Raw genomic sequence first — 16,994 nt, 5'->3', positions numbered from 1 at the left:
AGCCCACTAGTGACCTGAAATTGTACAAGATTTCATTGATAAAGCTGTAGCAATGCAGCCCCTATGAAAAATGTAGCTGGGACCACCAGAAGATCATCCTCATTAGCCCACTTCTCCCAACAGCAAAAAGCCAAGGTAGCCTCACCCTGATGACCAAGAAATTCTGTGGTATCCTTTCTGTTAACCATACTGGCAAATGTCACCAGCAGCTCAGGCAACGTGTGTATAGGACGCATATCTTCTTTCTCCCTCGCTCCCCACTGAATGGGATGGACCAGGAGCTGTGGCTTCTGCTGAGAAGCAAGCCAACATTTCCTTTCCCTCTCTTTCTTCTTTTCCCTCTCATTAAACCAGTGAGGTAGCTGTCATCTCAGCCTGGCTGTACATCAGAGAAAATACTGTACTGTTTCAGTGGCAATCTGAGCTGAAAGGAAAGACGTTTTGCAGGCAGAATTGGACCCTTGGGGGGTGAGTTGAATGATGCCGTCACAGAAGAAGAAAGACATTTTTTCCAGTGCAGCTCATGGTTCTTGCCAGGCAAGAGCAAGGATGTGAATTTTCATATATATGGGTAATCAACCTGGCAATGTTTCAAAATGCTTGGGTAGGTCTTGCCCCAGCTAGGAAAGATTTAAATCTAATTAGAAATCAGAGCTAGGAGGAAATTATATTTCTGCCCATGAGAATTTCCAAGATCTCAGAGAAATATCTCATGCTGTAATGGGAGGAAAACTTGAAAAGCTGAGATGCAGTGAAAATCAAGTAATAGGTAAAAATGTTTTACAAAACTACAGCAAACTCTATAGTTCTGTATTCTAGCTAGAAGACAGTTTCAAACCAAATTTCTCTTGCAGTTACAGCATTTTTAATTAGACCTTCATTAAATGTGTAAAATAAACCTTCATTTTGGGCCCAGAGAATTTTTTTTTTTTTCTTTTTAACATTACTGGGAAAATACTTACAAAGAAATTCTAGTAGTTTTCCCCAACTGTAAATGTATTCAAACATTTTTTTCTCCAACAAATTTAGGTTTGAAAATAAGCGTTTCCTAATGTAAGTTTTCCTTGAAAAAATCCTGCCGCTTCTATTAGAAACCATTAGTTCTTAATTAATTTTATCCCAAGGGCAACAGTAACTGTGTACCTTATTTCAGTTTTAGTTTCACTAGCCTTACAGCAGAGTGTTGTCAGGGGTTTTCCTCCTCAAGAGTTGAATAAGTTGTGACCGATGATGTTGTTGGTTTGGTCACACTGGTTGTATGATCTCATGTTTATTCCATGTTTTTCTAACATCTGTCATACAAAAGAGATTATGTATCATTGATTGCAGTAGTTACTTTGTGTTTCTAAGAAAATATATCATTTTGTAACAAGAACAAAAGCAGAAGAAATGGCATTATATTCCATATCTGCCATAAGGAGTCTACAAGTCAATAACCATATATGAAAAAGAAAACAAACTGGATTAACAGATGTAAAATCTTTATGCATTCGGAAGAAAAAAATCAGAGTAGGCAGAGAGAGAAAGTGTGGTAAACAGCTCAGATCCTAGAGAATCAATCACTGCAGGACTAAACGAGTCTAAATAAAACCAGGGGAAAAAATCTCTTTTCCTTTTTGCCATAGGAATGGCGATGGTGAGTAATGTCACCGTGGCTGCAGGGGAAGCTGTGGAGTGGTGGGATGCATCACACCTATCACACAGCTATCACTTCCGAAGTTCACAAATCAGGCACAGGGTGCCTCCACTAGCAGACTTGACTGACTGTCGGTGTTCCCAGTTTGTCCTGGTTGGAGCAGATGTCTTGGTGGGATGAGGCAGTTTTTGCAAGGGACTCCCCCAGGAGCTTTCTTCTTCCAAGAAAGTCCCCCTGTTGGGTTCTGCTTTGCAGTGGAAGCGTCTGAGCTTATTTTAACAATTTTCTTCTCTGGGATAGCAGCACTTAAACGCTGGTTTGAATTGGAATGCACAAAGGTTTTGAGCACTCAGATCCCAGGCTGAATCTCCTTCCCTTATAATTCTGTTACAGTGCTTCTGAAAGGTCCTTAGCTGACATGGAAACTGAAATCCTGTCATTAGCAAGGTATTGTTGGTTAGAGAACAAGCTTTCACGCTAGGTCTTACCTTAGCTCCAGTCTGGTAGTACCAATAGGTAGCCCTGTTGGTAGAACCTACTGAAATGCATTGGCAAACTGCAGTCCGATGTGTCTGTCGCTACAAAAGGACTAACACAGTTTCACTGAGTGCTGTGCAAAAAGCTGCCCTGGCTGGTACAAGAGCTTTGGCAGTAGAGGATGCAGAGTCATCATCCAGATTCGCTGGCGTGGGTCCAAGGATTGCCAGTAAAATCTAGAACCACACTGTCATGTATTTGTGGATGAAAGGAGCTGTACAGCAAGTTGTACCTGCTGTGTATAATGTGATACAAGGAATTTCAAAGGTCAACATTGCAGTCCGCCAGTGTTAAAAAATAATACTCCAGAAAGGTGAGTTTCTGTGTTTAGAAAGTTGTGAAGTCCCCATTTGTAGCTGAATCATGAGGTAATAGAATTTAAATAAACCACTAGCTTTTGATTGCTTCTGCCCCACTTTCTAGTTCAGACCAGGGGATACAGCTAAAGCCACCAGCTTTGATGAAGGAGGGAATCAACCTGTTTCAGGCTGTGTTTGTATAAATAGGCAGCTGCTTGAATATGCTGAAGTATAAGGAATATGAGCAGAGAAGCAGCAAAAGCAAGTGGAAATCTCTTAAGAAATACCCCTAATACATTGGACCGCAGTTCAGCATTTTGTTATGGGCATCATTTGTATTTATACTGTCAACACTGGGTGGATGAATAGAGCTACAATAAATGATATGTACAGTTTGAATTTTCAGTGTGTGCTTGAGACGTGATTCTGTTTCTCCAGCAAAAATGATAAGATGATTTTTTTTGCGCCATTTAGGGATTAGGTAAATCCCATGAGTGATGACAACAGACAGAACTGGGGCTTGCAGAGATACAGAAGGGAAAATACACTTGACACTTGTGAGAAGTGAACTCTGAGCTGGTGGTGTGGTTAGACATGCAAACCTCATTTCACAGTGCTGAAATATTGCCTTCTCATTCTCCTACCTTGAATCATGAAACCCCATGTTCTTCTAGTGACTTTCGGAGGGAGAAGTGAAATGATTCATATAAAGAACCAGAATTGCTCAAACTGTAATTATTTATCTAGACCAAAGTAGAACCTTTGCTTAAGTTCAGATTGTTTGGAATAAAATACTCATAGTGTTTCTGGGCTGGTTTTCTTCTCCTGCTCCCTTATGTTCCTGTCCGCCTTCTGATAGCCTGATTTCTAGTGTCAGAAATCACATCTCACTTGGTGGCTCCCATGTATGGAGGAGAGGCTCAGAAGGTGGAATCTCATAGAGGTTTGTTGCCCTGATGCCAGGAAAGAATGGTGGTGCTGCAGAGAATGCTTGAACAGGCAGGAGAGGAGAAGCTAGGCATGGGCAGAGGAAGAGGGACTAATATTGTGTCTTCAGTGGAATAACTGTGTCAGGAACGGAGGTGAAGCGAAAAGGAGAAACCTCCAAGCTTTGGACCCCATTTAGAGAAGGGTTAGTGATGGACACAAGGGTGATGAAAGAAACACAGTGCTTAAGTGCTTGGATAATTTGAAGGCCCTTAGCTTGAGGTTGAACTTCTGGTTCAAGGAGGCTGACTAGAGTGTAGAGTACTTCAAGGCTGCTTGGCTGATGTCCACTACTTTGGAGTGCAATAGGCCAAGGACTAAGAAACGTGTTGCCTTCAGACACCTTTTCATCTCATGTGCTTTTCAAATTCTTTTAATGCAATAAAAGCATCTGGAGAAGGTTTTGTTTCCTAGTCAGCAAATCCTGTGTGCTGTCTTGTAGCAGTCGAAGTCAGCCATACTTCACTGTTCAGTCACTGATGAGCTGCAATAGGTAACTATGTTCACTTGTGGCCTTTACGCGTATTGACAGTTGGTTCCCCAGAAGCTGTGTGTTTGCTTGTCTATTAGAGACTTAACTTAGACTTGTCTATTAAGTACTTAGACACTCTTCAGTATGTCCACCTACAGAGAAATTCAAGACAGGATCCAGGAGTTAAACATGGGCTTCTGTGGCATGGTCAGAGGAGGAGGCAGGGTGAGAGTTACAGGGATTGGTTTGGAGTCTTTTACGTGCTTTTGTGAAGTGCATCTGAACTGCAGACCTTTACCTAAATGTTGGCCTTACACTAATAACCCCTTTTGAAAGTCTTTGTCTGATTTGCCATTTGTATCCTGGTTTGGGACAGCAACCATAGAAGACCTGGGATTATTTTTTTGCCTGAAGAGAAATAGCAACTTGGAGGCTACATAGAGAAGAGGCAGTTGCATTTCCTACAGGGAAGATTTGTGCTCTCCATGATATCAGAAGGTTGTGACATCTGATTTGCATCACTGGAGGAAGGTGGGGAGCGTGGATGCTCTTGGGGCACGTCAGCCAGGTCTGTAGGTGAGGATTTGCACCAGGGCATATCATTTTAATTGTCTAACTATAAACCACACTATTTTGAAATAGCCTCAGTGCTTTGTATTTCCGTGTTACTCTTACGGACTTGTTCAGAGTAACCTGCAATCTGGTATTTTTTTGCACAGGGCAGAATGAGATAAGGGGGAGAGATGCTGACTGTTTTCATGCTGTTGCTCAGCTTCCGCTGTGGGAAATGTAACACCTCTCCCCTTTCCTTAATGCCCAGCCTGGTTCATTGCATGAAACTCTTCACAGTAGTCAGAGCTGAGTCTCAAGGCCTGCTTTTTGGAATAGTCAATAAAGCAGCTTTCTTGTAGCTTAGTGAAAAAAAATGCAGTGGAAGTCATTGTGATGACAGCTAGAGGGAAGTAATAACATTCTTTGCAAACTTACATGTAAAGGCTAAGAAAAACAAGTGCAAGAGCTGTGCAAGGAAAGGGACTCTATTTGATGCTTGAATGCTACAAGTCTGTAGGAAGTCTTATGTTCATAGATACAGGGGTCAAACAGAGATTTCCATTACCAATTGCTCTTAGCATTGATTGTGTGGTGCTTCCCCTCTTTTTTCTACTTAATCTTCCCAATTCTTTTCTCTCCATTCTGTTTTGTTTCCTTCAGTCCGGATTAAGCTGTGCCACATACATATGGTATGTGCAAAAGGAAGGGTAGCAACTTTGCAGGAAAATTGATTCTGCCCCTCTACTCTGTTCTGATGAGACTCCACCTGGAGTACTGTGTCCACCTCTGTAGTCTTCAGTATAGTGGAGACATGGATCTGTTGGCGAGGGTCCAGAGGAGGGCCACAATGATGATCAGAGGGATGGAGCACCTCTCCTAAGAGAAAAGGCTGAGAATGTTTGGGTTGTTCAGCCTGGAGAAGACTCCAGGGAGACCTTATTGCAGCCTTTCACTATTTAAAAGGGGCCTATAAGAAAGATGGGGAGGGACTTTCTATCAGGTCCTGTTTCAATAGGATGAGGGGTAATGGTTTTAAACTGAAAGAGGGAAGGTTCAGGCTGGATGTGAGGAAAAAATTCTTTGCAACGAGGGTGGTAAAATCCTGGCTCAGGTTGCCCACAGAGGTGGTGGATGCTCCATCCCTGGAGACATTCAAGGCCAGCCTGGATGTGGTTCTGGGCAATCTGATCCAGCTGAAGATGTCCCCGCTCATTGCAGGGGGGTTGGACTAGATAACCTTTAAAGATCCCTTCCATCCCAAACTGTTCTATGATTCTATCATTCCATGAAAACTAATTGAGTTGATCCTGCCACAGTTCCTTTTTTCCCCCCTAAACAATCAAATTAACTAATCAGTTCATTGCTCTGGGGAAGTACTCTACTGTGCTGCCTGCTGGCTGCACTGACAGAGGGCTGCTCTCAATTCCACAGTCTCCACCACCCGTGTCTGCCCCCACCACAGCTCCCTCCATGCTCCTGGGGAGGCTGTGGCAAAGATGTGTGTGTGTGCCTGGGCTGTGTGCTAAACCAATGCCCCTCTCAAAGCTTGAGGGCTGTGAGAGTGCCCTTTCCCTTCCAGCGCCAGTGGCTGATGCGAGCATGCTCCCTGCATGCATGGCACTGGCTATTTGCCAGGTTTAGTGTAATTTTTGTGGGGGTTTTTTTTGAATGAGTGAGTGAATGAATGAATGAATACCTGATTAAGTTAATGAAGCTGAGCCAATGGTGGGAGGGAGCGACTTGGCTGCTGCCTGCTCTAGGAGATCTGGCAGCACATTAGACTTGCATAACGCTTTACAGCTCCATGCTGCTCTCCATATGAGCCACAGGAGAGGGCTGCAATAATTACTCGGCTTTTCGACTGAAACCAGCTGCAGGTAGCTAGTCATCCTTTTGTCCATTTCACTGGTGTTGGGGAGTCACTTGTCTCTGCGCCGCGGATTTCCAGTGGCAGATGGGTAAGGTGCTTTCACAGAAGTGATTGCAGCGGTGAGAAAGCATGTTCGTGCCTCAGTGGCTTTTACAAAAGGTCCAGTCGGATTTCCAAGCTGTGATTCTCTGTACCCCCATGTGCAGTGGAGGAATACTTTTAGTTCTGGAGTTCAAAACTCCTATATAAATAACCTTTGTGGGAGCTGTGTGATTCTTGTTTTCTTGTTCCTTCTTCAGTTGGCTGGGAGAAAGAGAGCAAAAGGTTTTCCTCTATCTCTTTTTCTTAAGAACAGTAATTTTTAAACCCTTCCAGTTCTTTTTGATTCCTGTTTAAAGCAAGTTCTTTCTGGCAGTCCTGGATGGTACATACCTTTGTTTCTCACATACTTAAATTAAGAGTACTGGCACTGCCTGTTAACACACCGCCTTCATTTGTCAACGTTCCCTGCTTGAAAGCAACGCTGATGATTTGCATCTTCAGTTGGAACTGGTGGGTTTTTTAATTGCAACTGGAGCCTGTGACTGCAGAGCCTGCTATGTTGTTATAAACTTGTCTTAATTCATTTTCTTTTAATAGTTTTCTGCGTTGCCTGGTCATATAGAACAGGCGGGGCAATCTCACCCTGGCCGTGCTGGCCTCAGTCAAGTGGCCCTGGTGATGGATTTGACCTCTGTGCTTGTTTTATCTGCCTGCCACTCTCCCCATGAAGCAGGAGGGAGGCTCCCTGCGATGTTGAGTCAGGAAGAATAACTAGTCACTTGGTTTTGTGGGCTGCAGGGACAGGGCAGGTGTTTTATGAGGAGAGGGGCTGCAGACAAGTTGGTCTGGGGTTTTTTTGCCCACATGCATTCATACAGGCACTGACTCCTTCACTGTTGCCTGTGTTGAGACAGCCAATTTGAGGGTCTATGCAGGATGAGCAGGCAGTGTTGCAGGGCACATCCAGCCATAGCTGACCCTGAATGAAGAAGAAAAAAATCAATGAACTAGAGAAAGACTGGAGAGGTGGGTTGGGGGGAGAGGGAAGTGTTGAACTCACTCTCAGCCTTCTGCAGCACTGGGGGAATGTGCTGCATGCCTCAAGGCCAGGGTGAGCTGCTGGCATTCTCTTTCTGTCAGTGGTCATGGTCAGTGATCCTTATTTTGGAGGGCACCAAGTGTGTGCTGGGGCTATGAGCAAGGGCTCATGCAAAATCCCTTTAAGTTAAAGCTTTGCTGATGAAACCTGAGAAAAGGCAAGGTGTTGGAATCCATTTCAAGGGAATTTAATGTCAATTCACGTTTCACACTTTACAGATGGACTAATTATAGTCTAATTTGCTAGCACGTGGAATCTACCAGAGAAGCAATCTGCAGGGAGGACTTCCAAGGAAAAGCACTGAGCATGCAGATGACCTTTCCAAATCTGCCCCTAAAGCTGTGCTCTCACACCGTCCCCTAATCAGCCAGACCTAAAGGTACATTCCTGCCTATGAGCGCCTGTGCTTGTCTGTAAAATGGCTGCTCCGAGCTGGCTGCTGGTTGCTGGTGTTACTGGCTGGATCTTCAAAGGGGTGACACACCCCCGGTTTCTGTAGTTTTTCGTGGGGGTCTTATTCATGTCTCCTGGCAGCGAAGCCAGGCGTCTCTCTATTTTGCTTTGCCGAAGAAGGAGAGAACGTTAGCGAGCATTTCCAGACACATGGAAGGAGACCTGTGTGACATATCTGTGGTGCAAATGTGTTCATACAGGCATGACAGTTTCTGTCACAAGTTAAAATGAGCGGCGAGTGGGTGTTGCTACGTTTATAGTCACTCGTGAAATTTTCAATGGAAAATTGTGTAGGCAGCTCCCATTGTAGCTGGGCACATTTTAGATAAATGAAAAACATCAACAAAGTAATTTCAGTATTATACTTGTTTATAAATGAGCTCTATTCACTCATTTAAGTGCAGAAGTGCTTCCAGGGGATGGGTGTAGGAGTAAAGGATGTCACTGTGCACTATCAGACAAAGTGGTCCTGTAAAGCTGCCATCCTGCGAGCGCTGGCATCAGTTGGTGCGGTGTGGGAGATAAAAGGTGAGATGCTGCATCCAGCCACTTGCAGAGCAGAATAGGTGGGATCCATCTTTCCATCCTGGTGTCAGTGAGGTTGAAGGAGCACTTTAAAATATGTGTGCTTGCTCCATGGCTTCTGTGCTGACACCAAAGGCACTGGGGGGGTGTGAAGGGAGATGCTGCTTTCGCAAGCGTCTTGGGTTGGTGGTCCTTATGCCCTTGGCAGAGTCACCTCTGAGGCTTTAGGAGCAGGGCTTTGGAGAGGTTTGGCAGACCTCTGTCAGGTTTTAAAGGCGTCAGTGCAGTGTGGTGGTAAAACATTGTGCTGTTGTAATGTGCTCCAGTGTCACACCTGGATCAGTTTTGCCTGCAGGACAATGCAGCTCACAGTCAGCCTGAGCTGAAACCCCAGGCCCAAGCAGCCCCAGATCTTTCCTTTGTGGCTGCAGATGGATGTGCTTCTCTAGGGTCAGCTGAGTGCACTTTCTGCTGTGCAGATGAGACAGAAAGCCACGCATTGTGTTATGTGCACTCACATGGCTTAGCCCCAGGGCTCAGACCCTTACTTAGCGGTTAGATCTTTCTCCCTCTTCCTCTGTAGGGGCAGAAGGCTCTTGAGTCCAGTGCTTCACCCTCAAAGAAATTTCACTGTAATCAGCTCTGTCAGCTCTTGCGTTTTTATCACTAGTCTCTAGATATCTGACACCTAGTGTCAAATGATGAGATGGGAAATTCCACTTTCAGCTAAAATAGTAAGTTTCTGGTCTTGTGGGTTGCAGAGAAGAGCTAGAGACTTTGAGCCTGAAGAGCCTCACGCAGCAAGACAGGCAAGTTAAAAGCAAAAATAATAAAAAAGCAAACAACCTCTGCCATTATTCTTTTAAGAAATCATCTATTTGTAAACCCATGTCTTGTGTTTTGGGGGCCTGACTCTGATATTTGAGCACCCAGGTTTGGCACTGCAAGGCAGAGGATCTGTGTGCCAGGGGGCAAGGATGCTGCCCACTGGGTAGGCTAGGAGGACAGCAGGATAGTCGATGCACCCAGCCCTCTGAGAGCAGCCCTGCCATGGGGTCACCTTGTGGCTCCTGGAGCAAATGCTTCCTTGCTTTCAGCCTGCCTGCCTGGCATCTTATGCCGTGCTCTGTGGTACCCCCTCTTTTCAAAGCACGCTGGAAGAGGAGGGATCACCTTTGCTAACAAGCTGGGGTTTGTTTTTTAAAAAAAGCATGGGATAAATGAGTAGGTAGCTGTGAATCTACTCAGATACCCTTACTCACAGCCCTACAAGGCTTACATGTAGCTGCATCGCTCTACGTGTGCACAAAAAGGTATGCTGTGCCTCCAGAGCATGGCATGGCTTTTACAGGTGCTGAAAATAGGGCATCTGTCCTTTTGCAGAACCAGGTGGTGGCACCTAGGTGAACTGATGGAAGAAACCTGCAAACTTCTGGAAGTTAATTCCAATTCAGCAGTTAGCTTGGCTAAAACTGAAGCTAACACTAGCACTTTATTCTTGTGCAGCTCACCAGCATGTACCACACAAAATAGCTATGTACCCAACCACAGTGTTAACTGGAGTAAAACAGGACTACAGGAGATATGGGCCCTGCTTAGAACATGCAGATCTCTTATCCTCAAAGTTCAGCAGCTAAGTAACAGAAATGGATAGTTAACCACTGGAGTAGCTTTCTAATAATCAGGTTTTTATCACCTGCATTCATGAATGTCATTGGTTGAATGGCTGTCCATCATTTGTCCATCCTTTTGCAAATGTATCTTATACTGTATTTTCTTATTAAATCTTCCTTTCTCAACTCTGGTATCTACTTATTTGTATCATAAAATTTCATGGGAATGTCGAGACATTGGATATCTCACATTGGTGATGTGCTTACTGAGGTTTGCTTGTATCATATGCTTTTTATACTGCGTGGAGGCTGTCTGATCTGACTGGGGAGAGGAGGGTTGTGCAGAATAGCTGCTCGCTCTGCAGAAATCTGTAGCAATTTGCTGTGGCTGATTCCCAGAAGTATAATATGAGCTAACGCTGCAGTGGACAATTTGTCTTGCAGATGCAGTATTGATCAAGGATCTTTTCGGTTTGGGAGGAGAACTTCAAATTTTATTAGAGGTTTTCATGTTTCTTATTAATGGATCTCTGCAGTTGACCCTCCTGGGAAATCTGCCAGAGAGCTGTGAAATTGGTCGGTTTGGACAATAAACTCCTATAGCTATTGTTGGCATGCGCTGAGCTGCACATGGCAAGGCTAATGAAATCTGTAGCAGTTACAACTATGAATATGTAGCTGGCAGCAGGCAGGGTGTAGAGCGGGGAGGAAAGCTGGCATTCAGATCTGAGAGCCAGAATGCAGCTGTGGAGCCCTCTGCAATGTGTCTGTCTTTTAATCCCTTTGAATCTGATCCTGCAAGATGCCAGCCTCCTTGAAGGGGAGGGGAGAGGTGGGACGAAGTGCCCTCCCTTCCCAGTGATTTCCAGCACTGCCAAAATTACTTGCTCATCCTATCATGATAGGATGGGCGGGCAATTTGAGGCGGGAGCATCACACTTTACTGCTGCTTCTGCCCAGCAACATCCCAAATATAAAGAGCCCTGTGTCAGGCTCAATTCAAAGGATTATTTTTTGGTGTATTCTTTGAATATTGCACCGATGTCTATTTGCCAGGCAGGGCAATGATGTCTGACAGAGGGGAGACACAGGTTTTTTTTATTGCAGGGATAAATGTGAGAATTTACTGGTCATACCTGAGCTGGAAGGTGAAAATTTAAAAGTCATAATAACATGTGTGTTATTAGGATTTGGGATCAAAGGAGCCCTTTGGCAGTAAATGACTGGTTTGAACTGAATATTCCTGAAGTCAGAGGCTGGTGGCTGTCCCCCTTTTGTCAGGTCCCTGCAATACAGCAAACGAGCCGGCGGTCCCAGGCCTTCTTCCTGGTTGGCACACGTTGGTGTGAGCTTTTTAGCAACTGCAGAAAGGTCAGGGACCAGAGAGGATGAAGGGCCAGATTTTTGAAGATGTTTTAGAGACCTAAAAATGCCATCAGCTTCATCACGGGGCTGCAGAAAGTACCTCATTTCTGAAGGCAGTGAAAGTCCCACCATTTGCATAGTCATGTGCTGCTGTGGTTGGTGAGTCTGGCCCCTACTTCTCTGCACCCCAAGACTCAGTCCTGGGTAGTGGGAAGCAGCATATGATCACAGTGGTTTTGGAGGCTTGTGTTGCTGGTTTTACCTTTGCTGCAGTGAACCCCGGATAAAGAAAAGAGGTCAGTGCCTCAAGCTCTAAGCCAGTATCCTCTCATGAGTTTTAAATTTATTAGACGAAATAAATAGAAAAATACTGGGTTGGGAGACATAGTGAGGTTTAAAGTGCCTTACAGAGAGACACCGGACTTTTGCATGAAAAATGCACATCCTGAACTCCAGTGAGCAATCCCTGTGGGACCAGAGCAAGCCCAGATGGTGACTCCTCCAAGTGATTATTTTTCTGCCTTAAGCCTTTCCAGGAATTTGAGTGTGGGCAGGCTGCCAGCGGACACTGGCTGTCCAGACACTTTAGCAATGTTCCATGTGTACTTGCTGCCAGAGATACCAAAGTCCAGCTGCTGTCCCTGATCTCTTTGTCCTCTTTACCTTCCCAGCCGTAATTACACACTCGTGCACGCACGCACGCACTTGTGTCACACACACACGTACAAAGCAGGAGCATAACAATCACCTGGTGTTTGCTGCTCATGATCAGCTGCTCTGCAGTTAAAGAGAAAGGAAATCTTGAGAGGCGGAAAAAGTACTCCGATCCAAAAAAGAGAGTGTACGAATAGCAAACCCTGCGGCACACAGCAGAAGGCAGGCGTTTGTCTTTCTAGGCCAGCAAAGAAGAGTTTAACCAGCTCTTGCATCTCTTGTCTTTGAGACATTCTGTTTAGGTCATCTCCCTGAGCAAAATCAGTCCTGTCTTATCTTTGCTGGAACTTGAATTATGCTGAAAACATACCACTTTACTCTTAAGTCTTGAAGTAGAAGTAGGCTGTTTGATGCTGCACATTTGCATTTTTGCAAATCCAGTCCTGTGTCTGTTAGAGTTCAGAGTCTCAACGTCAAGTACTTGGGGTTGGAAAAGTGTGGCAATCTGCACCGCTCTGTAGTTGACTCATCCCTTGTCTCCATTAAGCTTGCTCATTCCCCCTGTGCACTGCAGGAGATTTTGGGCAGCCCTTTTGCTACTGTGATGATGAAGTCAGCCATATGAAAGATTCACACAAAAAAAAAAAAAAACCCCAAACCCAAAATATTTAATATTTTATATTTTTGAAGTATGTTAGCTTTGACTTGGAAGCTACCCAAAACTCAGTGGTTTGATGCTATTTAGCAGAACAAAACCTTTGCTTCAGCTCCTGCAGAGTGAAACTTTACCAGGTTTCAACCCAATCTAGTGGAAGGTGTATCTGCCCATGGTCGGGGGGTTGGAACTAGATGATCCCTTCCAACCCAAACCATTCTACGATTCATAGAGCTTCATAGTAGTACTTCTGATGCAGAGAAGCTGAGCCCAGATGCCTTAGGCTTTTGGAAGAACTAGTTTTGGGGAGCCTGGTTTATCTGTCACAGCAAAAGAAAGTGTCCCTATTTGGCCCTATGTATAAACTCCCTGCTCTGTTTCAGGCTGAGAGAGCAGGCTTCTGCTCCCTGCTTTTTCCCATGGGAGTGTATTTAAACTCCAGTTTTGCACCTTATGTCCATCTCCACATGAGATTGAAGGATGGTCTGAGCCCGTGGCAAGGGGAGCAGGACAAGTGCCTCGCACTGAGGGCATCCCCCCGCAGCACCTGCAGGCAGGTGCCTCGGCCAGGAGCTGCTGACTTACCTGCCAAAGCCAAGTGGCCAGGGCAGCCAGGGCTACAGTGAGCTAAAGTTAACCAAGGATGACTGCGCAAATGTGAGCTCGGCGATTTTATTTTTAGTCGAACTTAAAAATAAAAATCTGTAAGTCATGTGTAATATAATAATTTTAGTTGTTGCCAAGACACGCTGAGCAACTGTTAGGAGGAGGGGGAAGACCTGTGCTGATACAGCAGGGACCCTGCCTTCTGGCTGCCCTCGTCCAGTCACAGTCACAGCACCAAGGCCACAGTGCTGGCAGGTCGGGGCAGGATGGGGTAACAGTGCTGAGCAACTGCTTGGTGGGTGCCATGCTCAAGGCATCGCTGGCTCTTGCTCTTTGGAAGCTGCCTCAAGTCCATTTGTCCTTCCTTTCATCTCAAAGCCAAGAATCCACCCCAAAACAGTGCTTTACTAGTCCCCTCCCCAGCTCTGTGGCTGTTGGTGTTTTATTGCTGTTTATCAATACTTAAACAATGGAATAATTAACTTAAGACTAATTGTATCAAAGCGTCAGAAGATCTGGCCTTTTCCTGCAGGCTTACAGCAGCTTGGAGGACCATAAACATAAAGAGTGCTCTTAAAGATAGGTTTAAACTTAGCCTAGTATGTCTTCAAAGTACTGCATACGCATATAAACATCAGGCTTATTGTTCATTAGAAGCAAGGCAGCAGGGAAAGAAATCCCCCAAAGGAATATTACTTGCCATAAGATAAGTATCATTACTGCTGCTCAGCATTCACTTTAAAGTGGGCTATATCCTATTTCCATCTCCTTTCACATCCACTCTGACTTCTTTGTCTACCATTTTTCTTTCATGTAATGCATGCTTTTCTTGTTAGGATGCTGGTCATGTGGCGTGTGCGGTTTCTCAGCACCCATTCTTGCACATCTTTTAAAACAGTCAGAAACGCAGACGACAAGGGGTGGCTGGGGAAGAGTTTCATTATCCATGAAGTCTGTTATGGGACAAGGCTAGGTAGGTTTCAGGAAGGTAGGGGGAGACTGTGAGCTTTGCTTTTTTCCCAAGCATGATGTGGTTTAGTTAGGGCATTTTCCTTAGCAGATAATGGAAGAATCAGGAAGACTTCATTGCCTTTGGGTGAATTAAGTGATGCAGAGTAGCGAATGCAACTGTTTTGCTCCAATGGCAAAATTAGACCAATATAAAATTGTGAACTTTTACAGTGGTGAGGGCTCCTGGTTTGGATCAGGAAACCCAAATGTGCTTTTCCAAGCGCTCCTGGTGAGGCATCCACAGGGCCGAGTTTGCTCAGCATTTGGACATGTGGCTGTGGCTGTGAGGTGGTATCTGCAGCCTCCACCGTCAAAAACACGGTCTGAAACAGGGGGATCGTATCCCACCAGAGATGCAGATGGTGCTGGCACCTGGCTCTGGCCAACCTGTGTGCAGCAGGGAGCATCTTTCAGTGCAGAGTCCTGCCTGGACCCCTGCATGTGAGGTGTCAGTAGCAGGGGGAGTTCAAAGTGCTGGGGAAGAAAACCCAACCCACACATGAAAAACCTGGCTCAGAGCCATCTCTGGCTCTGGGCTGCTGCTGTAAATAGATCGTGTGGTTCATTGCCAGGCTGATAGATGAAGGGCACATGTGCCCCTGAATGAGCCGTGGTGTGGAGGGGGGATAGGGGCAGCTGCTGCCTCTGCAGCCCTGCCCGGTGTGACGTGAAGTCACCCTGCGGGTGACTCGGGGGTTCAGGAGGGATCTACCACCTTCCCTCTGCACCACTAATAGCTACTTGTTGCTAACGTAAATATTTAGTGTGTGCCTGTTCCTCAGGGCTCCTTGCCATGCTCCCGTGCTTTTTAGGACACGTCAGGGTGAAGGCAATGTCATTGTTGCAGGGAAAGAAGAGTCTGGAAGAGTGAACCGGGCACCTTAGAGACTGGGAGAGAAAGAAGAAAGTGAACCTTGGGAAAATTAGCAAATGAACCTTGCTAAATGTGGCAAGTTATGGACAGAGAGTTTCTGATCTGCCTAAAGCTTTAATTGTTTTCCTGATGCTTTAGCAGACATATCCATCACTTTAAAGATTTTTCACTGCTGTTTGCAGCGCAGCTGTCAACTGTTCCTTCACATAAGAGAGGCAATGCCTGCTCTTTGTGGGGTTTTTTGCCTGAGGAATTTTTTTTCTCATTTGCCATTTTGGGGTGTCTGCTCATTCATTCTCATTTCTCAGTGCTGTTAACGTGACTCTCCCCCTCCCTTACCTGCCCTGTCGTTGCAGAATCCAGAGGACCTGTCGGAGGATCGTGCTCACGGGGAGATGATTCCTCATGAAGTCACTGGATCCCTTGCAGAAATCAAATGTGACTTTCCGTTTATCAGACTGAAATCAGAGCCAGCCAGACAGTGAAGCAAGCACAGTGGAGGGGGGACGGCGAAAGATGAAATCCACCCAAGAGCGGAGCAATGAATGCCTGCCACCTAAGAAGCGAGAAATCCCTGCCACCAGCCTGCCTTCGGAGGTGAAGCCGGTCCTGCCAAACGAAAACCACCGTGCGGATAACCTAGCATGGCTCCCCAGCACCCCCAGCAGCCAGGGCGGCCTGGGGAGCCGGCACCGGCCTGGGGGGACGTCGTCGGTGGAGGCGGGCTTGCAGCAGGGTTTGCACAAGTCCCTGTCTGCAGGCCTGGACTATTCCCCGCCAAGCGCACCCAGGTCTGTGCCAGCCTCCACCACCCTTCCCACGGTGTACTCGCCTGCCCTCTCCCAGTCAGGGACCCCCGTTTCCCCCGTGCAGTACACGCACCTGCAACACACCTTCCAGTTTGTTGGGCCCCAGTACAGCGGGTCGTACACCGGATTCATCCCCTCACAGCTGATTTCCCCAACAGCCAATTGGGCCGTTGCAACCACTCCATCCCAGCGCTCCCAGCTGGAGGCTTATTCCACTTTGCTGGCCAGCATGAGCGGCTTAAGCCAGCAGGGGCACAAAGTTGAGCCGCACCTGGTCAGGACACCTGGACTGATCGCCGCTGGGTCTCCTCCACCCACCCAGCAGAACCAGTACGTCCACATTTCCAGCTCTTCCCAGAGCACTGTCAGAAATGTCTCTCCTCCAACCATCCCGGTCCCTCTGCACCCCCATCAGACAGTGATCCCTCACACCCTCACACTCGGCCCTTCCTCCCAAGTAGTGGTGCAGTACACCGACTCGGGGGGCCACTTCGTCACCAGGGATCCCCCCAAGAAGCCTGAGAGCAGCCGGCTGCAGGCGATGCAGGCCAAGGAGGTACTGAACGGCGAGATCGAGAAGAGCCGGAGGTACGGCATTTCTCCCTCTGCCGACATGGGTCTAGTCAAAGCAGGCAATAAACCAGCTCCCCATCATTACGAGACCAGGCACGTGGTAGTCCACTCGAGCCCCGCTGAGTACGGCACGCGGGATTCCTCAGGTGTCCGAGCCTCCGTCATGGTAGTCCCCAACAGCAGCACACCCACAGCGGACATGGAGGTGCAGCAGGCCACCAACCGCGACACCTCTCCATCAGCCCTGAACGACAAGGGAAGCTTGCACTTAGGAAAGCCAGCCCATCGGTCCTACGCCTTGTCTCCGCAGCAGGCTCTGGGCCACGAGGGGGTGAAGGCGGTGGCCACGCTGTCCCCTCACA

General features: G+C 46.6%; 1 protein-coding gene across 1 annotated transcript in view; it reads left to right on the top strand.

The window, feature by feature from the left end:
* Positions 1-15,766: 15,766 nt before the first annotated feature.
* The window catches only part of ATXN1 (ataxin 1), a 9,694-nt gene continuing 8,466 nt past the window's right edge, over positions 15,767-16,994 (top strand). The window contains exon 1 of the mRNA XM_010023465.1: positions 15,767-16,990. Within this exon, the coding sequence (XP_010021767.1) occupies positions 15,767-16,990 (1,224 nt within the window). The remainder of the gene's footprint in view (positions 16,991-16,994) is intronic.

This window comes from Nestor notabilis, unplaced genomic scaffold (genome assembly GCF_000696875.1).
Source record: "Nestor notabilis isolate BGI_N333 unplaced genomic scaffold, ASM69687v1 scaffold3881, whole genome shotgun sequence".
Lineage (NCBI taxonomy): Eukaryota > Metazoa > Chordata > Aves > Psittaciformes > Psittacidae > Nestor > Nestor notabilis.
This window is presented reverse-complemented; position numbering and strand designations above follow the sequence as displayed.